At 35.0% G+C, this 26761-nt stretch overlaps 1 protein-coding gene and 1 long non-coding RNA gene across 3 annotated transcripts in view; one reads left to right on the top strand and one right to left on the bottom strand.

Moving 5' to 3' along the window:
* The window catches only part of LOC106142577 (uncharacterized), an 87237-nt gene that overhangs the window by 53424 nt on the left and 7052 nt on the right, over positions 1-26761 (top strand). For both annotated transcript variants that reach the window (XM_013344383.2, XM_013344382.2), the window contains exons 2-4: positions 16906-16969; positions 23297-23451; positions 24259-24363. In XM_013344383.2, the coding sequence (XP_013199837.1) occupies positions 16928-16969; positions 23297-23451; positions 24259-24363 (302 nt within the window). In that variant the 5' untranslated portion in view covers positions 16906-16927. The remainder of the gene's footprint in view (positions 1-16905; positions 16970-23296; positions 23452-24258; positions 24364-26761) is intronic.
* Positions 11448-12900, bottom strand: LOC132902349 (uncharacterized). The gene is made up of 2 exons (XR_009657096.1): positions 12850-12900; positions 11448-12392 (listed from the first exon to the last, which is right to left on the bottom strand). It is a non-coding gene; the product is annotated as an uncharacterized LOC132902349 (long non-coding RNA).

Raw genomic sequence — 26761 nt, 5'->3', positions numbered from 1 at the left:
AACGCCTACAAAAGAATATAGGTTTTTCGCAAATCCCACGGGAAATATAGTAAAACTATATTTCCCGTGGGATTTGCGAAAAACAAGTAGAATAAAAGTCCTTCTCTAGACTCATAATAAATATACGTGATATTCCAAGAAGATTAATTCAGTAAATAACCCGTGAAGAGGTAACAAACGAACATAAAATATACGCATATCGCATTTATAATATAAATTGAGATTTTTTCTTTATTACTTTTGTTCAGAAACATATATTTTCCAGAAGATCAATCCTTCTCAATATTCCAATAATATTTTGTCAGCAAAAAAATATTAAAACTTTACTTACTGTTTGAGAACAATTGCTATGTTACTCTCTTTAATAATGGCGCTGATCTGCTTAAGAGTAAATTTAAAACCGTAAAAAATATAAGCAGTTCATGATGATAGCCTCACCAGTTAGCGGCCACTTAATTTTACGAGCGTTATATTGAAAATGCTTAGGTTTTAACGATGCGATTGAAAAGAAAACATGAGGAAAAGAAGCTTAATGGTGGTACATTAGCTTTTTATCGAGTTAAATTTTATTTATAATACCTGTTTTACCTGGTACAAAACTCGGCGTCGTTGGAGTTATAGTATATGAATAAAAAAGTATATTAATAAATATTTGTTTCTTTTATAACCAGATAATATAAATTGTTACTCGTTATAATTATTTGTAAAAAAAAATCCTACTAATATTATAAATGCGAAAGTTTGTGAGTAGGTATTTGTCAGGATGTCAGTATGGATGTTTGTTACTCTTTTACGTAAAAACTACTGACTGAAATTTGGCATGTAGGTAGTTGAAGACCCAGAATAACATATAGGCTGCTTTTTATCCCAGAATTACCGCGGGATTGATAGGGTTTCCATGCGGACGAAGTCGCGGGCGGCCTCTAATTTTCAATAAGTTCAACCAACATGAGTCACATGAAACTATGTCACCAAACAATACAATAAAAAATGACCACCTAAAAGTACAGTTGACAAAAAAAAACACACACACGCATATTCCACTCGCGTACGAAATTTACATATAAATTTATTCATATAAACTATAGTAAACGTACAATGTACGAGAAAATTCGTTGGTGGCATTCGGGATCCACCATGTGAATTTCAACGGAGTATCTAGCATTGTTTTGCTGACCTTAATAGAGATGTTCCATTACATCGATATCGATCTTCCCTGCCTTTAATTGACGGGGCGATAACATCGAATGTCTCTTACAAGTTCATTCGATTTTATTAGCTTTAATTACGATAGCAGTAACTGCAACGGCAATTTGTTTTGTTGCTTAATTTATAACTTTTATTGCGCTATATCAAAATATATTGGATTTGGTGCTTATTATAAACTAGCTGTGCCTGCGACTTCGTCCGCCTGAAAAAGTTATTGTTGGTATCATTAAACCCCTTAAGGATGAATAATTTTTCCCGTGTTATTCACATTTTCCATTATTTCTTTACTCCTAATAGTTGCAGCGTGATGTTATATAGCCTAAAGCCTTCCTCAATAAATGGTCTATTCAACACAAAAATAATTTTTCAATTCGAATCAGTAGTTCCTGAGATTAGCGCGTTCAAACAAACAAACTCTTCAGCTTTATAATATTAGTATAGTAGTTAATTGGTTAAAAGACAATATTTTTTTTAATGTTAGGCTTTTAAATTTATAACAATTATTTATTTATTTCTACTTTGATTTATTTTTATTGAAAAACTAACATATTCAATAGTAATCTAGTATTTAAGTGTTTGGTTATTCGGCGGACACTGTTCAAACTGAAATTTAAAAATTACTTGTTAACTACTATTTTATAATAGATTCATTCAAATTCAAATATCCGTTTTCTTTCTTGCAAAACAAACAAGACTTAAAGTAGGTATGAAGGAAAGAACAAATTATTTCTTTTATTTATTATATAAAAATAAAACGCTTCGTTTGGAATGTAATATTTAATCCTTCTTAAAATCTTGGTGTCAAAATTTCGACAGTAGAACCAGTTTATTAGCAAAGCTAACTGATAAACATGTTACTTTTCATTATAACAAATGATCACATTAATCGTTTCCTGTAATTATTTGTAATTTATCGATATCATAACAGCCCACCACTAAAATAAAATCGAAATGTCAAGGACCTATGTGTCATTAAAATATTCACGTAAAACTTTATGCGGTTAAAATGCATTTATATGTTTTCTTTTTTACATATCAGTAGCTTTATGGCTTTGACCGCAACTTATAATTCTTAAGTTTAACGTCCGCGTTAAACTTATGGAATATAAGTTTTACCCCTTATGCGTCCCCGAAGAAATATTCACATTAAAAAAACACGTTTGTTTATAAATAAATAAATATATAAATATCGTAGGTACGGGACAAATTACACAGATTGAGTTAGCCACGAAGTAAGTTCGAGACTTGTGTTACGAGATACTAACTGAACGATACTATATTTTAATAGATAAACATCCAAAACTCAGGCCAATCAGAAAAGTTCTTTTCTCATCATGCCCTGGCCGGGATTCGAACCCGGGACCTCCGGTGTCACAGACAAACGTACTACTGCTGCGCCACAGAGGCCGTCATATAATTAATTCACATGTTTGAACTTAAATAATTCTTCTAATCCTATGCTTTCCTACTTATAAAAGCGAAAGTTAGTAAGTACGTGTCTTTACTCTTTCACGCACATTTTAAAAGTTTAATTTTGATGCAATTTAGTACATGAGTAGAATAAACCTTTGAATGACATATAAAATACATACTTTTAATTGGCGCGTGGCGCAGTTAGTTATATTCATACAAAATTTTATCGAAATCGGTCAGGCGGTTTAGCCGTGAAAGCAAAACAGACAAATAGATAGACTTCTTCATTGGTTGGCTCTGTCTACCCCGCAAGGGATATTGACGTGACCATATGTATGTATGTATGTGCTATTACCTTGTTTGTCGGCAGGAAATCACATGAAAGTTCAACTGCGTATCACAGTGGCACTTTTATGAGACAAAGTAAAAACTAGTACAATCGCAGACGTAACACTGAGAAAATATTTGCTGTGAAAGATCGGATCAGCTTAATTAAGCAGGGAATAAGCATTTCATGCCGTTAATAAGCGCTTTATTGTAGCGTTTAGCTTTTGACCTGAGGGGTCGTGGGTTCATATTTTTATGAGCAATTACGTCTCTTTGGATGAAATTTAATGTCATATCTAAACCTATTCATATTATCAATATGTACATATTAATATTATTTCTCAATGATTAATTGATTATTGTAATGAGTCGTAAATGCTTTTTATGTGCCCTGCCTCTTTGATTATGGATTTTCCTTTTTATTTTGGTTGCCTGAAAAAAAACCCCGATTGGGATAAGTCCGCCATTGCACATATTCATCTTAATCCAATGACAAATCTTTTATATTTATTTTATATCTATACTAATATTATAAAGCTGAAGAGTTTGTTTGTATGTTTGTTTGAACGCGCTTATCTAAAGATTCGACTACTGTGACTACTGTTTCGAATCGAAAAATTATTTTTTGTGTTGAATGGACCATTTATCGAGGAGGGCTTTAGGCTACATAACATTACGCTGCAACTATTAGGAGCGATGAAATAATGGAAAATGTGAAAAAATAACATCATGCTGCAACTATTAGGAGCGAAGAAATAATGGAAAATGTGAAGAAAAAAAACGGGGAAAATTACGCCTACTTAACTATACAGTTTGCAGACTCCAATTTGCAAATGCCTGTATTACATTTCGAGATAAACGGAATAAGAGACATAATCGCAACAGTATCTTAAACCGTTTCCGTGACAGTGAAAATTCATTGAAATACGACAAACTACCAACGTGTAATTTCCACGTGGTATGTGTGGTACAAGTTATAAGAGATAGCATTTTTTGAGATAGAATTTAAGCCTATATAACTTCTTCCCTCTGGCTGCTTTAGTCCCGGTTGCAGCCTCTTCTCTCTCCAGCCCGGGGTGTACCTTTGACCATGAATCCGGGATCATTATTCCCGGATATCAGTCTTTTCAAGACTGTTAACTCTGTCTATCCCACCAGGGATATAGACGTGATTATATGTATGTATGAGTTGTATTAAAATTCAGTGTTTAAAATTAGGCTATTCATTTAGATGTTACATTTTGAAATAAAAATTAAATTGAAGCACTTTACAGTTTACTTCGCATATTGTAATTTTAAACATAATTGCAAACTCGCTCCCGTGAGAAATTATATAAAAAATAGCCTATGTCACTCCTGAAAGTCTTTTCTATATCTGTGCCAAAGTTCATGAAAATCTGTCTAGTTGTTTTTGAGTTCTGTCATCACAAATATAAAATTTTTTTCTCTTTATTATCAGTGTGGATTTATTTTGGTATTATTGTAAAGAGCAACCTATATTTTATTAGAACAGTTTATTACAAGCAAAAAATTTAAATTTATTTTCCCATTCTCAATCTTAAATCTTCAGTTGGCAATATCTTATGACTTGGACCATACGTCAAAATTCTTCCACACACACTTTTTGCGGTGTGCGTGCCGACTCCACTTCACTGTTATAATTTTTATGCGAGCAAACTCGCGTGTCAACATAGTGTTTAGTATACTAAGTGCAAATATTTTTCCTGATTCTTGTTCACAGTTATCCTAAGAATTTTTAATAATAATTCCACATTGGTTTAGACTTTCGGGTTCAGACGTATGTTTTAGGACCCCGGGCCACACAAACACTTTTGTGGAGGGTGCAACCGGGAACACGCAGAGATGAGAGAGAGAGAGAGAGAGAGCAATTTATTAGTTTTAAGTAGTTCTTTGACGTCAACCAATGTTGTGAAGCCAAAAGATATGATAATTATTAAGTGACTAGCTGTGCCCGCGACTTCGTACGTGTGGAATAGTTATTTTGGGCATCGTGGAAGCCCTCAAGGATGCATAATTTTTCCCGTTTTTTTCGCATATTCCATTATTTCTTTGCTCTTAATAGTTGCAACGTAATGTTATAAAGCCTTAAGCCTTCCTCGATAAATGGTCTGTTCAACGCAAAAACAATTTTTCAATTAAAACCAGTAGTTCCTGAGATTAGCGCGTTCAAACAAACAAACTCTTTAGCTTTATAATATAAGTACAGATACGAAGTATCCCATAATACTGAATAAATTTTTTGTATTATAATACGTCTATATCCCTTGCGAGGAAGACAGAGCCAATAGTCGCGAAAAGACTGAAAGGCCAAATTAAACTGTATGGCTTGTGATTGATTTGAGATTCAAATAGTGACAGGTGCACATTTACACCACATTTTACGAGTAAGTTTTAATGATTTGAATCTCAATTATATCATCAAGCCAAACAGCTGAACGTGGCATTTCAGTATTTTCAAGACTGTTGGCTCTGTCGGCCCCGCAAGGGATATAGACGTGACTATATGTTTATATGAATATAAATTTGCTTTCATAAAAAAAAACAACAAGATTTAATAGTCGAGTTTGGATCACATCATATTTAAAATTAGTAAAAATTTTAAAGGGAAATGTAAATATATATATATGTATATATATATACCATAGCAAAACCAAAGCGGATAAATCAACAATAGGTGTTTGACAGTCACATTACGGTAATATACCGCAAGTCGATAAAATTTAACGTCGTGTACCCAACACAAACTTTCATGAACCCACCGTGGGTTTTTAGGGTAACCATTGTTTCAACTACGATTGACATCTCACATATGAGAAGAAGGATAGGCTTACAAACTGCACACAGAATATATATCTATATATAATACATATTAGTACTTACAAATACGCATAAATACACAACAATATAGGAGTTATTAACTTGGGATTCTTCTTTTAGGCGATGGGCTAGCAACCTGTCACTATTTGAATCTCAATTCTATCATTAAGCCAAATAGCTGAACGTGGCCATTCAGTCTTTCAAGACTGTTGGCTCTGTCTATCCCGCAAGGGATATGGACGTGATCATATGTATGTATATGAGAAGAACAATATAACTGACTCACGAAGCTGGCTAATATTTAGATAAGCATTGAGCTGAGTACATTGCATCTGTCTTCGTCTTCTTCTTGGCGTGTCGATAAACTCCTCAACAATAATCAAATTAAAACCTCCCACTATAATACATACATATAGTCACGTCTATATCCCTTACGGGCTAGATAGAGCTAACAGTTTCGAAGAGACTGATAGGCCACGTTCAGCGTTTTGGCTTGATGATAGAATTGAGATTTAAATAGTGACAGCTTGCTAGCCCATCGCCTAAAAACTAATCCCAAGTTTGTGAGCCTTTACCTTAGTCGCTTTTTACGACATCCATGGGAAAGAAATGGAGTTATCGTACACGTCTATGTCATCTACTAAACGTTTTTATTGAAGCACTTTAAGTTTTGATTGGCGGAGCGAATAAATTTGAAATTTTCACAATTATAATTATTAAAACCTCCTCATTATTACTCGCCTATTTCATGTATAGAATTTTAACGATTTGAAGAGAAAAATCCATTTCACACGGCACAATTCCAAATGCGAGTGCTCAAAATTCATTGCCGCGCGGGTGACGACCTACCGCGCATGCACGACGCGCCGATTTATTGCACGCTCAGAAATAATAAAGTTGAGACTGAGCGCTACAAATGTTATCATAAATTTATATTTACCACTGTTAATTTTTTCCTTAACTTTATTAATTAGCTTTTGATCTCCTTTATGTCCGTGACATAGCTGACAAAAAGCAGTCTCTTCTGCATTTTGTCTGGTATGTTTGTAAAATGACGTCCGGTGAATATGCTGCAGTGTAGTTTGTTCCGCCGCTTCTTCTACCCATGCGCTTTGGAAGCGGTAGTAGTTATAATTAGATTAGTAGTTATAAATGATGTATATATCAATAAGAGATACCTTGTATCATCCGATTATGAAAATAAAGATACTCTATTCTATTCTGAAGGCTGCCGCGAATATTGGAGTTCTTCTAGTGGTCCTTCCGTGAAACTCCACACATCCAAAGCAGCATAATAATATTCGTGACACGCAGGTTTTTGCAGGAGCTTGTCCTGCAATGAAGAGAGCTATGAATGTGGATAAAGCGAATGAAGTATGCAGAGATCGTGGCAAATGGAAAGATGTAATCTCCGCTTACCCCTCCGGGAAAAAGGCGTGATTTTATGTATGTAAGTTTTTGTTTGTGTCACTCCAGAACACGTCTCTCGCAACGTCTAGTGTTTGTGGGGACATCTCTACGCTGCACGTCACATCAGAAAAATTTACGCGCTCAATCAATAGCAGCGAAGAATCTGAATCGCGCAAACAAAGATTTCATGGATTGCAGCATATATACAACCTTCGACTCAATATCGTCGGAGCCGCGGTTCCCCAGGCATCACACCTAGCCTGGCGGAAGATCTTCTCTTTGGTGGCGGTCGAGCCGAATCATCGCTCCCGCTACATATTTAATATTTTCCCGTTTCACGTCCCGGCGTCTTTACTTTTTGTTTAGTCTGCGCACGCCGCATAGTTTGTCCTTGCCGAGGTATCACGTTTCTGAGAGTTAGGATTTTCAATATCTCTTATATTGAAGATTTTCTAAGCAGACTTCCACGTATACTTTCGCATCCATTAAGTTTAAGTGACCAATAATTTATTTATTATTTATGAATAATCTATCTTTTTGTTAACTTTTACACATTATATTATGTAAGGTGGTCTACGTATTTGTCCGTTTATATCCAGAAATGAAACCCTAAATATTTTCAAAGCTGATTTTAATCTACACTTCTTCACTGCTGTCTTAAAACATTTTTTAAATTTTAGATCATCTTTTGCATGTACCTATCAAATTTCCAAAAAAATCCATACAGATAAAAAAAACTAATACTTTTCATCCCGGAAAATAATACTACTTCCATTACAAAGCATGCAAGTAAACCCCAGGCAAAAGCTAGTATCATTTATGCGAGTCTCGGAATCTTGTTTTCATTAAATAGAAGGTTGGATTCAGGAATTAGTGCCATCTATAAAATATGATACGGTAGCAAATTGCGCCTGCGCCGGCATCGATAATTGGAAACCTCACGGTGTTTATATGCTGTTTGATTTATGTTCCCGGCATGTATTAATTGAGGTACACTCATCATCACCATAAAATATTATACGGTAAATGCGTTTGCGCAGGCAAGGATCATGTACCACTGAATCTTTTCTGAGTTACGTAGATGACTGACGAATGTGCCGTATGGTTCCTGGCATTTTAAAACAGGACCACTCAAGATCTCTCCCATACAAACATACATATAGTCACGTCTTTACCCCTCGCGGGTTAGACAGAGCCAACAATCTTGAAAAGACTGATAGGCCACGTTCGTTTTGGCTTAATGATAGAATTGATATTCAAATAGCGACAGGTTGCTAGCTCATAGCGTAACTTTGACGGCCTCTGTGGCGCAGGGGTAGTTGTCTAGGACACCGGAGGTCTCGGGTTCGAATCCCGGTCAGGGCATTATGAGGCAAGATTTTTTTCCTAATTGGCCTGCGTCTTGAATGTTTATCTGTATAAGTATTTATTATAAAATATAGTATCGTTGACTTAGTATCTCGTAGCACAAGTCTCGAACTTACTTCGAGGCTAACTCAATCAGTGTAATATTAAAAAAAAAAAAAAACAAACAAAACAACTGGATAAGCTCGCCATCGGAAACTTTTGTAAGCTCAAAGTGAATCCCATAATCATTTTGCGGTATATTTTATTACTCGAGATAGAAAATTCTATAGGAACAGCAGACATTTTGCAGTCTACATACAGGGTGTTGTGACAATGCTACGAATAATTTTTTTAAACACAACTAATATTACAAAGGGCGATTTTATCATTAGAAGCGATCTCTTCTATGTGACTTTTGAATGAAATGATAATATCATAAGAGGCAGAATTATAATACATATTATGTATTTTACTTCTTTTTCTTCTTCTTTCGTTCAACGAAACAGCATGAACGTGTATAACGTGTGCCGTGTAGTTCCCGGCACTATTACAAAAAAGAATAGGACCACTCCATCTCTTTCCCATGGATGTCGTAAAAGGCGACTAAGGGATAGGCTTATAAACTTAGGATTCCTCTTTTAGGCGATGGGCTAGCAACCTGTCACTATTTGAATCTCGGTTCTATCATTAAGCCAAATAGCTGAACGTGGCCATTCAGTCTTTTTAAGACTGTTGGCTCTGTCTACCCCGCAAGGGATATAGACGTGATCATATGTATGCATATGTATGTGTATAACTTATCTTTCAAATCTATACTAATATTATAAAGCTGAAGAGTTTGTTTGTTTGAACGCGCTAATCTCAAGAGCTACTGGTTCGAATTGAAAAATTCTTTTGTGTGTTATATAGACAATTTATCGAGGAAGGCTTTAGGCTTTATAACATCAGGCTGCAACTATTAGGAGCGAAGAAATAATGGCAAAATGTGTAAAAAACGGGGACAATTATTCATCCTTGAGGGCTTCAATGATGCCTAAAATAACTATTCCACGCGGACGAAGTCGCGGGCACAGCTAGTTTATAATATGCCTGCCTAAATATCTTAAAATAAATTGGTACTTTTTTTGACATGTCGCAGTTCTTACCCATTAGAATAGAAAAGAAAAGATTTATTTTCAAAATTGGTTACAAGATATCACTTATGGACGTCACATCACTTAAATCTAATTATAACTACTACCGCTTCCAAAGCAAATCGCTCATTTGGTAGAACATTGACGGAATTGCCCGCATTGCTAATACCCTTACACTAAATGTTAAGAAAACTAACTTTATTACATTAGGTATAAACCGTAACCAATTGCCATCCTCCTCAAAATTCCAAATTAAAGCCCACAACTGTAACCTCAATGCTCATTCAGGATGTGCCTGTAGCTCTTTGGAAAGATCTAGTAACATTAAATACCTAGGAGTACTTCTTGACGAAACGCTTTCATGGCAACCCCAAATAAATGCACTTACCGCGAGGATTAGGCGTCTAATACCAATCTTTAGGAAACTGAGGCACGTCGCTGATATTAAGCTTCTAAGATCCGTCTACTTTGCGCTAGGACAATCCATTTTAACATACTGTATAAGAGCATGGGGTGGTACCAGAAAGACAACTCTTTTGATTCTGGAAAGAGCACAGCGTAGTCTATTGAAGGTACTCCATTTCAGGCCATTCAAGTATCCGACCCAAGCACTATACACAGAAAGCGATGTTTTGAGTGTGCGACAGCTTTATGTAGCAAACATCGTTAAGTTTCAGCATAAAACAACACCCCTTAAACTTGATCAATATAATTTGATGCGTAGAAAAGATAAAGTCTACCCAACATTTAGTCGTAAAACCTATTTTATTACAAAATTTCAATGTTTTACAGGACCTAAACTTTACAATAAAGTAAACGGAATAACTGAAATACACAACCTTAATAAATATCTAATGAAGAAAAAACTACAAAGATGGCTTAAAACCTTAAATTACGATGACACGGAAAATCTTCTATCAATCTTGTCATAATAAAGTTGTAATCTATATTAATATATAAATCATAATGATAATACTTAAATATTAAAAATACATTTTTAAATATCATATATATCCTAATTACATAACTTACTATATATACATATATTATACTTTACCACATAATATAAAACTAATAAAATACCTTTCAAAATCAAACTTAATATGTTAATAAACTTTGTACTAAACTAAAATACTAACAACCTGAATTTATATAAATAAAAGCGTTAACTTATTTGCCACACTCCATATTCTTCGTAGTCTAACTAAAATGAATTGAATGCTCACAGTCGCACGGCGCATGAGTCATGCTTGTTTACACCAATCTTGGGATATTTTGTACCTCCGTGGTAATTATGTGGGTAGTTTGAATTGTTTAATTAGTTAGACACCTTTATGTTCGTAATATATTATAATTTTGTACTTAACTTGAGAAAATAATAAATGTTCTTTCTAAATGTAAATAAATATTCCTAAAATGTTATTTTGTGAAGGGACCTAGTGTTTATAATACAGGCTCGGCCTAGTTAAACACTAGTGTGATGGACTCAACCAATAATTATGTGATTACGATTACCTAAATACATTATTACTGTACCTAATTAGACGTAAGTCCAAATATGTATGTTTTTATGAAATAAATAAATTATTATTATTATTATTATTATTGCATTTTATTAAATTTTACAGGAAAGCAAGTTTAAAGTTTGTGGAGCCATATCACCTTGATTATACAAGTTTAGCCAAGTATTTTATTCTTAAACTGTAGTTAGGTTGATATACTTATATATTCCGTATTTTTTTCGTCAAAAAAACATAATTTTAGGGTCTATATAGTCAACTATAACATAAGATACCTACAATTCCGTCATTGTATCCCTAAGGCTTAGTAAATTCTGCAGCGTGGCCATGAATATTGTTATGCATTTATGACAAAATAAAACAACGCTTTATCAAAATCTTGAAGAAAACTTATTTATTTAAGAAGAAAACACTAATCAGTCTTTTTGTAGTAGGTAGTTTAAACTTGAGCTTTTACTTACTTACTAATTAAACTTTGAGAATCATTAAATCTTATGTACTTACTAAACAATAAGAAATGGTAGTTAAATCACAGCTCAGTAGCTTATTATAACTTGTAATGTTAAACATTTTTATCACTTTTATAATACCTACTAGGTAACTTATGCATTGAAAATACTCTCATAAAAAGAAGAATAGTATCCAGGTATAATATTTTTTTGAATCAATTCTCGTAAATCGTTTTTTTTTTATAGCAATAGGTATCTTACTACGGTAAGCGGGTTTTAAACTTATATTTTGAATTTCTTTTGTTGGACTCTTGGATCTCGCTCTCACAATTTTTGTTTCCACTTCTATCCAGTCTTCATCATATCCATTTTTGTATTTGTAAATTTCGCCATCCTTTTGAAATTGAATTAATTTTATATCATTCGTTTTAATTGTATTTCCTTGAATGTCTTTTGTAGTATTCAGTCCAATTTCTTCAGTCAAGTTTTTAAGATCGTAGAAATCATCGTAATTCATTTCTTTCACTTTAAACGGATTTCCTATTTTCTTTGCAGACCTAATAATCTGAAGGTATTGTTCGGGCACATAGATTGGTCCAGACTTCTTTGCCCTTTTAATAGCCTTTTCGATGATTGAGTGAGCAGTATCTCCCTCATTTTGGGTATGTCCTCGAATTAAGAATTTATGAGTAATTGTGTTAATTCGTAAACTCTTGACAGCATATAAATACATCGAAAAAATGAATCTGGAAAAGTAAAAGTGAAATTCAGTTTAAAATTAGGTATTTAATTGTTGAACCTCTGAATAGGTAGTAATAAATAATACAAATAGTAGAAAGTATTTAACCAACCTGTTTTTTTGTTGTCCTCCACAATTGTCAGTATAAAATACAACGTCAGAATTAGGATAATTTTCGGATATATTTTGTAAGAATTTGTACACGCAGGATCCAATCTCAGTTGATCATAATATTTCTTTCTCAGTTACATAGATAGTAATGTTTTTCAATTAAAATAACTCATTAGGTACTTACGTAATTCGATTAAAATATTTTTTGGAGCAATAACGACTTTACTGCCAAAAATTATAAAATTTCGTCTTTATTTCCGCAAACACACACAAAATTTGGGACAACATCGACGTACTTACATCAATACCGTCATTGTTGACCCAGAGGAAAGAAAAAAAGATGTCATAATTACCTTTCCGTCGATGTAGCACCAAAACACGTCATCACTTCACGGAGCCCCCCGCGCAACTCACCGTTACGGCGATGATGCCGCGAAATCTTTACGAAAGTTCACTAAAGAACATTGACGATCACGCCATCTCGCGAAAAATAGTCGGAAACTGATTTCTGTCTTTGTTTCTGCAAACGTATTTACCACTTACGAGCCGTTTGTCATACTTAACTCAATTTTGAAAAAAAGTGCAATTCCGTCAATGTTCCACCAAATGAGCGAAATATGTAGAAGAAGCGGCGGAACAAACTACACTGCAGCATTTACAAACTACTCTTAAATCTTAATCGTGGACGAATGCACATTGTCTACATTAAAAAAAAACGTGAACGAATGTAAAACTAATGATGTAATACGAATATTTAGTATTATTTTTTAGGCGATGGGCTAGCAACCTGTCACTATTTGGATCTCAATTCCATCATTAAGCCGAGCAGCTGAAGTTGTCCATTCAGTCCTTCCATTCAGACTATTAGCTCTGTCTACCCCGTAAGGGATATAGACGTGACTATATGTATGTATGTATTCAATCATGAACACCCTGTATGTAAGCCTATAACAGCAAACGTAATCAGGTTTGCGGGACCGCCGGTCGATGGGCTAGCGGCACCGCTGGCCGCCTCCGGCTCAATTAGCTATTTATTTACCTGAATGTCTGTCTGTATGTTTCTTGTTCTCTATCTCCGTCTGACTTTAGAGTGAGACAGATATAATTTATTTTGTATTGGTGGTGGGAACCACACGGCACACGGCAAAATTTGAGTTTGAGTTTTGAGTTTAGTGTAATAAATTATGGTATTATCCTATGAATATTTGAATTGTCTCACAACACCCTTACCTGCGACATACATACATACATACATATAGTCACGTCTATATCCCTTGCGGGGTAGATAGAGCCTGTTGGCTCTATCCCTAATGGTCTTGAAAAGACTGATAGGCCACGTTCAGCTATTTGGCTTGATGACAGATTTGAGATTCAAATAGTGACAGGATGCCAGCCCATCGCTCAAAATAAGAATCACAAGTTTATAAGCCTATCCCTTTGTCGCCTTTTGCGACATCCATAGGAAAGAGATGGCCGCTCCATCTCTTTCCTATGGATGTCGCAAAAGCCGACAAGGGATGCTGTCTACCCCGTCGGGAAATAGACGTATGTTTTATATAGGGGTATATACATACATACAAACATAAAACTCTTTCCCGGAGGGGTAGGCAGAGACTACCTACTACTACTACTGTAAAATTGTAAGTACCGTGGTGGCCCCAAGGCGCGTCAGCTACCGCACCTACAATCAGTTGGCACGTCACTGCTCTGTTATTTAGTTATCAGATGAGAGCCCAGGGCTACGTGGAGGGTGCTAACTGTATTCTCATACATAAGTATGTGAAGTTGAAGAGAAGAATGCTGCAGTGCAAATTGTTACCACTTCTGACGCCTTGGAAGCGGCAGTAAACTTAGTTTTAAGTAATTTATTTGACGTCAACCAATGTTGTGATAGCAAACGTTTTGACAATTATTAAGCGATATGAAGTATCGTATGATAATGAATAAATACTTATAATGTACAAACATGCAAGGGTCAAACCAGCCTTTTTTTTCTGATCGTGCCCTGACCGGGATTCAAACCCGGGGACCTTTTGTCTCACAGACAAGCGTACTACTACGCCACAGAGGCCGACAAACTACCTATTTTATATACTTAAGTAGAGAAAATTAATTTAACGATCATGAAGTAATGTTGCAAATGAAAGTGAGTTTTTGTCACTTTCTTTGTTTATTACCACTTGTCACCTTAATGATAGTGTTATGAAAGTAAGTTAACATATTATATATACGAGGAAGTTTTGTCCAGTTATTATCTACTAGCTGTGCCCGCGACTTCGTTCACGTGAAATAGTTATTTTGGGCATCATTGAAGCTCTTAAGGATGAATAATTTTCCCCGTTTTTTTTTTTCACATTATCCATTATTTCTTTGCTCCTTATAGTTGAAGCGTGATGTTATATAGCCTCAAGTATTTCTCGATAAATGGTCTAATCAACGCGAAAAGAAATTTTCAATTCGAACCAGTAGGTCCTCAGATTAGCGCGTTCAAACAAACAACCTCTTCAGCTTTATAATATTAGTAAAGATAAGGCGAAAGTGAATTGGTGTTTTTACTGCGCCATGAAAAGAATTGAATTTATTAGTTTTAATAGGAGTTTAATTAATACTGTTTTTTTTTCTAGGAAACTGGAAATTTTCTGGGTTAAGTGACTAAAGCCGTATGGTTCCCGGAGCCAATAGAAAAAAGAACAGGACCACTCCATCTCTTTCCCATAGATGTCGTTAAAGGCAACTGAGGGATAGGTTGGGATTCCTCTATTAGGCGATGGACTAGCAACCTGTCACTATTTGAATCTGAATTCTATGATTAAGCCGAACAGTTGAGCGTGGCCTTTCAGTCTTTTGATAACTGTTGGCTCAGTCTACCCCGCAGGGGATATAGACGTGCTTATATGTTTGTACGTAAACTATGCTTCGTTACATCGCGTGTGATATGATAAATCGATTATATAATTCCTACTATGAAACTAACGTTGAATAACATCCGTATTCGTAAATATGCATGAAATCGATTTGAGGCTTTCCAAGCCCTATAAGATTAGGTTAATCGATTAGAATCGATCGTTTTATACTTTTGTAAAAAAATAACGATGTTACAAGCTAAATCATCGTAATGTTGCTACTCTATTAACAGTAAAATATGGTAGGTATTTGCTTTTCATACAATTCAAATTATTATGGTGAGCGCCTAAACTAATCTATGGTATGGACAACACCAACAGTCTTGAAAATACTGATAGGATAAAGCTGTTTGGCTTACTGATAGAATCGAGATTCCTATAAATTGACAGGTTGCAAGCCCGTCGCCTAAATCACGTCTATATTCCTTGCGAGGTAAACACAGCCAACAGTCTTGAAATGACTGATAGGCCAGGTTCAGCTGTTTAAAACTTAATGATGGAGTTGAGATTCAAATAATGACAGGTTGCAAACCCAGCGCCTAAAAGAAGAATCTCACATAAATTAATCTGAACAATGTAATTCTCTTGTCCACATTTTTATTCTAAGTTTGGATAGTTGTGAAGTTGACGTTGTTGAAGAAAATGCTGCAGTGCAGTTTGTTACCGCTTCTTCTGCACTGACGCCTTGGAAGCGGCAGTAAATTTAGGTTTAAGTAATTTATTTGACGTCAACCAATGTTGTGAAACCAAACGATTTGACAATTATTAAGCGATATGAAGTATCCTATAATAATGAATAAAAATTATGAATTTTTCAAGAATTTTTTAAGCCTATCCCTTAGTCGCCTTTAACTACATCCATGGGAAACAGATGGAGTGGTCCTATTATTTTTTGTTATTATCGTGCCATCGCGCTGATTTAATCACATACAAATTCGCATTTACTTTATCGACGCGTTCGATCGAATAAAACTCTCACTAACGCAACAGCATCCTTTGCAGGAGTACCTGAATACTATTGGATCAGGAACATTACTGCTTTCACGTTCAACAAAAACTTTCCAACGTTTTTTTACAAACATATAAACGACCAAAACAAGATACAATTACCCAACCCAATTCTTAGCATTGACCGACTTAGAAAATGTCGACTTTCGCTAAAATTATAAGAAATAACTAACCACCATGACAGATTTACAATTGCAAACTATGGCGTCTAAACATGATTGTTCAGTTGACAAGATTATGATTATCTTTACGGTTCAATAAGTAGAACGTTTTGAAAACATTGCAGTTTAAATTTTAATGGCGACTTTACATACATACAATATATACCTCTATATATTTTATTTTATTATTTTTTATAATTAAACTTTACTAATAATAAAATAACCTAAATACCTAAAATAAAGTGAAGTACTTAAACTTCAAACTGAAAAAAAATATGACAGATACTTGTTCGTGACAAACACACAAGTCTGACCCGTTTCCTTTTTATTGTTACAGTGAATTGACCCTTCTAGAAGGCATGGCGAACTGTAGTGGATGGAGCGAAGAGCCAGTCTCCAAGGTAACCATTTTTTTTATTTACTTTCTAGTGTTTCCCACCGTTTTTTTTTATTTACTAACTATTTTTCCAATTAACATCTTGAAGTGAAGTGTGGTTCCCGGCACCAATATAAAAAAGAATAGAACCACTCCATCTCATTTCCCATGGATGTCGTAAGAGGCGACTAAGGGACATGCTTATAATCTTGGAATTCTTATTTTAGGCGATGGACTTGCAACCTGCCACTATTTGAACCTCAATTCTATCATAAAGCCAAACAGCAGAACGTGGCCAATCAGTCTCTTCAAGATTGTTGGCTCTGTCTACCCCGAAAGGGATATAGACGTGACTATATGTATATATGAACCTTTTCTATGAAGTTCTATAGTATCGAACCTTGTACGCATATCGATCGCGAAATACCAAGTTGTTGGCAGCAATAAATCACTAACAATTATGACATCACAACAAAAACTGCAGCACAATGAACAGAGCACCATTCACAACCATTTATTTTATTAGACAGTTTGATTTTGCGTGTCGAAATCGGGTAAAAACGATTCAAAAATGAGAGCGTGCGAATGTATGCATAATAGGCGTGTTATGTTTCATGTAACGCCATGATTGTGAGGTTTGCGTAATTATATCGATTAATTTTTGATTTTAAATCATTTATTTGAAATTATTTGTTAAGATAATAAACAGATTTTAAATTTTTAAAAATGAATGAGCAAATTAAAAAGTGCTTTTTAATTTGCTTCATCCACATTCATAACTCTCTTCAAGCTCGGCGGTTACGGGTACTCTTATTTACTTTAACTAAGTTCACTTCACACTATCATTGTTCTATTAGATTGGAGATGTTATTTCTGTTAATTGTGTTATTTTTTGATAGGTGTACGCTGTTATATCTTGAACTATTTGAATGGATAACGATAAAATTTGCAACTTTCCTGCAACCGGCTTTGGTCCATTTCTCTTTAGTCTTTTTCTGCCTCGTTAAGGTAAAAGACGTGTAATTTGCTATTAAGCGCGTGCAAAGAAAAGAAATTGGAAATAGCCATAGGACCGAAGTTTTAGCAAATCAGTTAACACTTAAACTAAACCGGCACAAGTAAAGCTGGGAGCTTAATCTAGTATCTTATAATTTATTTGGATCACAGTAACTGCGCGAGAGTTAACGGACCAATAGCGGTATATATTATTACTTGTGTGTTAATTTCTAACTTCTTAACTTTAATATACTTTGATATATACATATGCATATCACGTCTATATCCCTTGCGGGGTAGACAGGGCCAACAGTCTTGAAAACACCGACAGGCCACGTTCAGCAGAGACGTTATAATACTTCCTTCTCTTTTACTCTTATACATTTGCACATACACTACAGGCAAGCTGAGACTACATCTTTCCACTTGCCACGATCATTGCATACTTCTTTCGCTTCTCGTAACTAGAATAGAATAGATGGATACAAGGTATCACTAATTATTGACGTGACATCACTTAAATCTAATTATAACTCTCTTTCTAAAGCTGACTATATTACTCAGTAGTTCATTTCATTCCACGTTGTCGCTTCACACTCTTTTGTTTTTCATCTTTTGCCTTCTAAAATTAGTGCTTATGTACTTCTAACTAAGGTTTACAATAAAAAGACGAATAATTTCGCAAACATAAACGGCAGATTTAGATCTAAAACCGTAAATAATAATGATTAGATTTGTTTTAATGTGAGAAAGAGGTTTTTATGAGCCATAGTTTCAAGTTACTACACAATATTAAGAGGGCTATTTAAATTGTAATATTTTTGTAAATGAACAGTTTAACATGTTTTTTTTATATAGTAACTATATAGTGACCCGCCCCGACTTTGCACGGTAGCTTTTATAAAAATACTAGCTGTCCCGGCAAACGATGTTTTGCCATATAATTTCTAGTTTTTGTTGTTGTTTGTTTGTAGTTTGTTTATTTATAGTTTATCGCGCGATAAACTATTGCTGTCCCGTTTCATGTCATAGTAAAAAGCGAAACGGCGATAGTTTATCGCGCTTTAAACTATCGCTGCGTGTGTGTGTATGTGTACATACATACATATAATCACGTCTATGTCCCTTGCAGGGTAGACAGAGCCAACAGTCTTGAAAAGACTGATAGGCCACATTGAGCTATTTGGCTTAATGATAGAATTGAGATTCAAATAGTGACAGGTTGCTAGCCCGTCGCCTTAAAGAAGAATCCCAAGTTTGTAATCCTATCCCTTAGTCGCCTTTTACGACATACATGGGAACAAGATGGATTCCTTTTTATTGCTGCTGGGAACCACACGGCACGGCGTGTGCGTGTGTAGAGAAAAATATATATTTTTTAGCATCAGATTACATAATATTATCTAACAGCGATGAATTCGCAATAATATCTTACGGGTGCAATTAAATTAATAACAGTATGAAATAACACTTGCAGCCACATTAATCATACAACAATTAAATAACGACAAATTATAATCTAAACAAAGCGATAACTATCTCCTTTCACTTGGCTTGAACTGTTATTACTGGCGGTATAATTACAAAATGGCGGGCATACTCCAAAATTGTGTGTGTTACATCAAGTTCAAACTTGATAAAAATCTTAAAAAAAATAATACAGAAGACGTTACTTTACTTTATTGAAGAATTAAAAGTTTGTTGAAGTGTAAGTTAGGAGAGGTAGCGGTTCGTAGCTGATTTTATTACTGGTGGCATGAGAAGTAGTTTTTGAAAGTGACATACATACATACATATAATCACGTCTATATCCCTTGCGGGGTTTGACAGAGGCAATCTTGAAAAGACTGATAGGCCACGCTCAGCTGTTTGGCTTAATGATAGAATTGATATTCAAATAGTGACAGGTTGTCACCTAAAAGAAGAATCCCAAGTTTATAAGCCTTTTTTGAAAGTTTATCTTTAAAATCAAAACTATGTTTTATAATCCATGACCACTCATACAAATCATATAAATATTCCACTTGCTATTATTATAAACCACCTGGCTTCAATAAGGATAAGGATTTATAGAAATGAAATATTAACACTTTACGGCGCGGAACTGTTATAGCAGTAGGTACTCGCTAAAATTCGAAAATTGACAGTACGGCATATGCTGTCTCTAAAAAAGATGGTATAAACGGAGCTACGGTGATAACCGAGCCATGACTATGGAATCATCGTATAGGCCAAGATTTACTGGCAATCTGTGATCTACTCAACTTTCGCTACCGTCAAAATTAAGTATTAAAAAAAAAACTCAAAACATACCTAAACGCAAACACCGGAATGTCATACACGTCATAACCGCTCCGCGGTTATAGCCGTAGTTTTTCGAGGTAAAGTACAATATATTTTGTACTATTATAACAGTACGGTTATGTCCGTGATGAAATTTGTATGAAATTTTTGGCGTCATTTAATGAAATTATTAGGTCGAACTTCCGCGTCGCAAAGTGTTAATACACGCTTATACTTTAACGTCTATGCAATGTGTCCCGTACATACATACATACATATAATCACGTCTATATCCCTTGCGGGTTAGACAGAGCCTTGAAAATACTGATAGGCCACGTTCAGCTGCTCGGTTTAATGATAGAATTGAGATGTGTCCAGTATTTATTTATATTTGTGTTACTTTCACAAACGCTTCCGCTCATACCTTAAAAACTAAAGCGAATTTCACACCGGCGTCATGATCCGAATGCCGCTTCGTGCGTTCAACTCGGAAAACTATGGCGTCCGCTTTCTATCTCATACGATAATTAATTCCATAATTGACGCTTTATTACCTACCTTAACAGCAGTCGCTCACAATTTTTTTGCACTTTTATGTAACGTATACGTTTTCAACGCGTTTTGAAATGTACTTATATGCATTTTTATACAATTATATATTTTTTTTTATTAATTAATGAGACATTTTAACATCACTTAATAATTGTCATATCTTTTGGTTTCACAACATTGGTTGACGTCAAATAAATTACTTAAAACTTAGTTTACTGCGCAAAATCTATATTATTATAAATCAGAAGAGTTTGTTTATTTGTTTGTTTGAGTTCGAATTGAAAAATTATTTTTGTGTTGAATAAACCATATATCGAGGAAGGCTTTAGGCTATATAACGTCACGCTGCAACTATAAGGAGGAATGTAATAATGGAAAATGTGAAAAAATCGGGGAAAATTATTCACCCTGGGGGCTTCAATGATGCCCAAAATTACTATTCCACGTGGGCGCAGTCGCGGGCACAGCTAGTCAATTACAAAAGCAAGTTGAATAAGCAAATATACAAGGAGTGTGTGGATGGGAACTTTAGAATGAGAAGGTCTAGACGAACGTATCTTGACCAAATCGGAGACGACCCATTGCGAAATGGGTCAGGTCAAGAGTACCCGAAACTGACGAGCTTGCATAAAGAGAGTTTGTTACGAGTATAAATGGGAATTAAACGAGGGAATCATGCAGGGATTATGGCAAATGGAAGAATGTAGTCCCTGCCTACCCCTCCGGGAAAGAGACGTGATTTTTTTAAATGTATGTATGCACACGTAATATATACCATAAATCAAAGACTACACTAATCTAACGGCATCGAAAATAACATTACATAAAAGTGATAATACACTGTGTTATTTTGGATACTAATTGACACAAATACCGAGTTTTAACTGGGGTATCCTTCCGTATTATAATTAACTAGAGGCCGCCCGCGACTTCGTCCGCATGAAAACCCTATCAATCAATAAAACAAGAGATCTATATTTGTAAATTGACGTACGATGAAAATGCTGCAGTGTAGTTTGTTCCGCCGCTTCTTCTACACATGCGCTTTGGAAGCGGTAGTAGTAATAATTCGATTTAAGTCATGTGACGTCAATAAGTGATTGTATCCAATTTTGCAAATAAATCTATTCTATTCTCGCGGGAACTCTGGGATAAAAAGTAGTAGTGTCTTATTCTGGATCTTCAGCTACCCACATACCAAATTTCATCGTAATCGGTTCAGTTGTTTTTGCGTGAAAGGGTGACATACATACATCCATCCTGACATACTCACAAACTTTCGCATTTATAATATTAGTAGGAAGTGCCTAAACCTACTTTTATTATGCAGGTTTCCTCATGATTTTATAGCTCACTATACTCATTGATTACTAAAGAAAAAAATATATAACTTATCTTGCACACATTGAATAAGTCTTCAATTACTTTTGAGAACTGCTTTCGCCTGTCATAATTGCTATTGTTAGACTAGCTGTTAGATGAACTTACAGAATTTCTTTTATAAAACACTTTACTAATGATCAGCTAGAAAGACTGAGCTAATAAGATGCGTCACTCTGTCTCTTTTTAACCCCGACGGAAAAAGAGGGGTGTCATTTATATCATCCTCCTGTCGTTATTCCTAATTGCATTTTCAACCCTCTGGAAAAGGATCCCTAGGTCCACCTATGACCAACCCTGGATTGGGTTACTCAAGCTTTAATACGGAGCTGATCCCATTAGACCTTCGCAACCCTTTACAGGGTGTGGAGTAGGTATAGGTAAACATAGCAGGTAAATGTGATGACAGTTTAGAAATAATTTAAAAATTCATACGAATGTCAATATTTATTGGACTAGATTAACAATTTTTAAGAGAGCGTGGGTTTAGCTATGGACATGAAATCCAGCAATAACCGCATGAGGATAACGAGCTACTTAACTTGGTGAACGTTGATGTAGACTAAAGGAAAAGATCCGGGGCGCACGCGCTTATAAAGGGACCCCGGACTCGGGATTTTGTCCACATTTGTAGTTATATTGTTTGTTCCTTATTTACTTTATATTTATTCTTGCATCATCAATATCTGTGCAGTGTGGTTCCCGACACCAATGAAAAGAAGAATAAGACCACTCCATCTCTTTCCCATGGATGTCGTAAAAGGCGACTAAGGGATAGGCCTACAAACTTGGGATTCTTCTTTTGACGATTTAGGCTAGCAACCTGTCACTATTTGAATCTCAATTCTATCATTAAGCCAAATAGCTGAACGTGGCCATTTGATCTTTTCAGGGCTGTGGCTCTGTCTACCCCGCAAGGGATATAGACGAGACCGTATATATGTATCAAAATCTAATGTATGCTTGCTTTATTCAGGAAAAGCAGCGCCTGTCACTATTTGAATCTCAATTCTATCATTAAGCCAAATAGCTGAACGTGGCCATTTGATCTTTTCAGGGCTGTGGCTCTGTCTACCCCGCAAGGGATATAGACGAGACCGTATATATGTATCAAAATCTAATGTATGCTTGCTTTATTCAGGAAAAACAGCGTCCTCCAATATACAATCCGGAAGACTACGCGACCTCCCTCAAGAAATGGGGGAAGAAGAGCAGCGGGGCTAGTCTCTACGATTTGGACAACCAAGAGGCCAACAAGACGAGGACTCTGCCCACTAATGGCAGTAAAGATTTTAGGTAAAATTTTTTTTCAATGCTGTCATATTTTTAAATCTATATATAATACTAGCTGTCCCGGCAAACGTTGTTTTGTCATATACATATTTATATTTTTTAGTAATTTCTAGTTTAAAAAAAATGTTAAGGGTGGACAACCCTTAACACTTAGGGGTACGAAAAATAGATGTTAGCCGATTCTCACACCTACTGAATATGCATGCAAAATTTGGTTAAAATCGGTAAAGCCGTTAAGTAGGAGTACGGAGACAAACATTGTGACACGAGAATTTTATATATACGATACGATATTATAAATATATACCTAGATTAATTTATTTATTTTATTTATATATTATAAATTAAATAAATTTATTTATAGAATGAAATATAAAACAGCCAGTCATTTATTTTTTTATTATGTACATCATGAAAACATAAAACTGTAATATAGACTGAGGAATATTTGATTTTCATTTAGGTATATATATATTTTATTTTATAAGTAGTCACGACAATGACTTACCGTCTAGTTTTGTTACATGACGTCGTAACAGAAAAATCTGCATCTCATTCATCATTAAAAAACTGAAACCGTACCCAAACCCATTAACACCAAAAGAATGACGATGTTCATTTTCACCATGACACACATACATACATAAAATCACGCCTCTTTCCCGGAGGCTACCCCTACGCAGAGACTACATCCTTCCATTTGCCACGATCTCTGCATACTTCTTTCGCTTCGCCCACATCCATTTTGACCATACATACATACATACATAAAATCACGCCTCTTTCCCATGATGTCTTATTTTATTCCAGAAACCCATGCCTCGGTTTGGGAGAAGAGATGACATTACGCCAGTTCGGATCGCCGAGTGAACTGCTGACAAAACTCAGGGCAGATCTAAGATTGTCCTTTCCAAGGTAATTCACATTTTGTTTTATGTTAACTCACTAGGATGTTACAGCCACACAAATAGGTATAAACATTAAACGAAAAAAAATAGATAAAGTTTAAATCTTGAACTTGTAAATAATGAAAGAAAAAAGCTATTTAATATATTTACTATCATAATATATAGTCTTTCTTATATGATTAAGACTTTATCAGTTACGGAATAGACAGAGCCAACAGTCTCAAAAAGACTGAATAGCCATGTTTAATAGATAATGACAGGTTGCTAGCCCATGCCGTGTGGTTCCCGGCACCATTAGAAAAAAGAATAGGCCCACTTCATCTCTTTCCCATAGATGTTGTAAAAAGCGACTAACGGATAGGCTTATAAACTTAAGATTCTTCTTTTAGGCGACTAACAACCTGTCACTATTTGAATCTTAGTTCTATCATTAAGCCAAACAGATGAACGTGCCGTGAATCAGTCTTTTAAAGATTGTTGGCTCTGTCTACCCCGCAAGGGATATTGGCGGATTATATGTATGTATGTATGCTAGACCATGGATAAAAAAATATTAGTTAATAAAAGCACGTGAACACTATATCTTTTCATTTGGAGTTTGTCGGAAGCGACTAAAGCGATAACCGAAAATTCCTAAAGAAATTGATAAGCTCAAAATGCTACACAAGAAGCTTAATCCATGCTATTTTTAAAGTAAGTTGCAACAGTAATAAAATTTTTAACTGGGACTGAGTAAATTAACGTAATGAATTCTCAAAACCATTATAAATATTAACTACACATACATAAATAGTCTTAACAATTTTATGACTAAAGTAAAATCATATTTTAATGTTTCGCGTATTATTTGCTAAATAACATGGAAGAATCAATTACTGAGTGAGGTATTATCGTCTTATTATGTTGGGGCACGGCTGTGGTTATATCTAAGTTACAAGAGGAAGCGAGAGCGATTACAAACTTTTGTAACCTGTTTTCTTCTTGTACATTATCGCTTAATAATAGTCAAATCTTTTGGTTTCACAATATTGGTTGACGTCAAATAAATTAGTTAAACCTAAGTTTACCGCCGCTTCCAAGGCGTCAGTGCAAAAGAAGCGGTAACAAACTGCACTGCAGCATTTTCTAATATAATAAGTGTAAAGGTTCAGCTGTTGGATAGTCTGCTTTATAATGAAAAAAATGGATATAAATTTTAATGATCGTAATTATATTAAAATTAAATGAGCGTACTTAATTTTAAAGTACCCGGATATAACCGGGTGAAATTTGACACCTCAACTGACATATGTGAACAAAAAAATCAAAATGGCCGCCGACTGACGAGAGGATAATAAAAAAGCTATCCACAGAATATCTATGTTTCATAGGATGCGCGGCTCCGTTTTCGTAAAACAAAAAATAAACCTATAATGTAAAAGTAGTCTATGTCTAAACTATACACCTTGGGTTGATAGAAGTTGATTGATACGATTTGATTAGATTGATAAGTTTATTGATTATAATAATTTAATGATATGACCGCACGCGATGATTAATGACTATGTACGTACTAAAATCGGAAGCACCGCGACGTACGTAAAATACCAACTCAAGCAAATGTATGCATACATATATTCAAACATACATATGAATACGTCTGTATCCCTTGCGGGGTAGACAGGGCTAACAGTCTTGAAAAGACTGATAGACCACGTTCAGCTGTTTGCTTTAATGATAGAATTAAGATTCTAATAGTAACAGGTTACTAGCTTATCGCCTAAAAGAAAAAGTTAAGTTTATAAAGTGTATAAAGCTATCCAGTCGCAGTTTACGACATTTGTGGCAAGAGATGGAGTGGTCCTATTCTTTTTTTCTATTAGTGCCGGTAACCACACGAGGAGTGTATATGTAAGTGTATGCACTGTTCATATAACATGAAAATTTTTAAATCACCGCTGTACGTTGATAAGTCAGTCAATCATAAGTCAGTATCCTCATAAATTTAACAAAGAACAAAGTAAGTAGGTACGTGAATCGACGCTTGTAATTTTACAATTAATTATTTTTTTTAAAATATATAGAAAAAAGACGATCCACTAATATAAGACTGCACGCAAACTAAACTAAAACGTATTATACAATTTTGGCGGAACCGCTATCGCCTGTGAAATGAGCCGCGTCCAATTTTTTCCCTCAATTACATACAATCCAGTCTTCTGCAGAACCCAGAGGCATCGTAACAGATTTTTCTTTGTTTTTTTTTTTATTTCTCTCAGTAATTTCACTTAATGCACACAAATTATACGGTAGCCCACATTCCCGCCAAATGGAATATTTTTCTGCTGAAATGATAGTGCCCATCAATGCTTTTAACCGACTGCAAAAGGATGATTACTTCTGCAAATCGGGCCATAACTTGCAGT

The sequence above is a fragment of the Amyelois transitella genome, chromosome 12, assembly GCF_032362555.1.
Source record: "Amyelois transitella isolate CPQ chromosome 12, ilAmyTran1.1, whole genome shotgun sequence".
Lineage (NCBI taxonomy): Eukaryota > Metazoa > Arthropoda > Insecta > Lepidoptera > Pyralidae > Amyelois > Amyelois transitella.
This window is presented reverse-complemented; position numbering and strand designations above follow the sequence as displayed.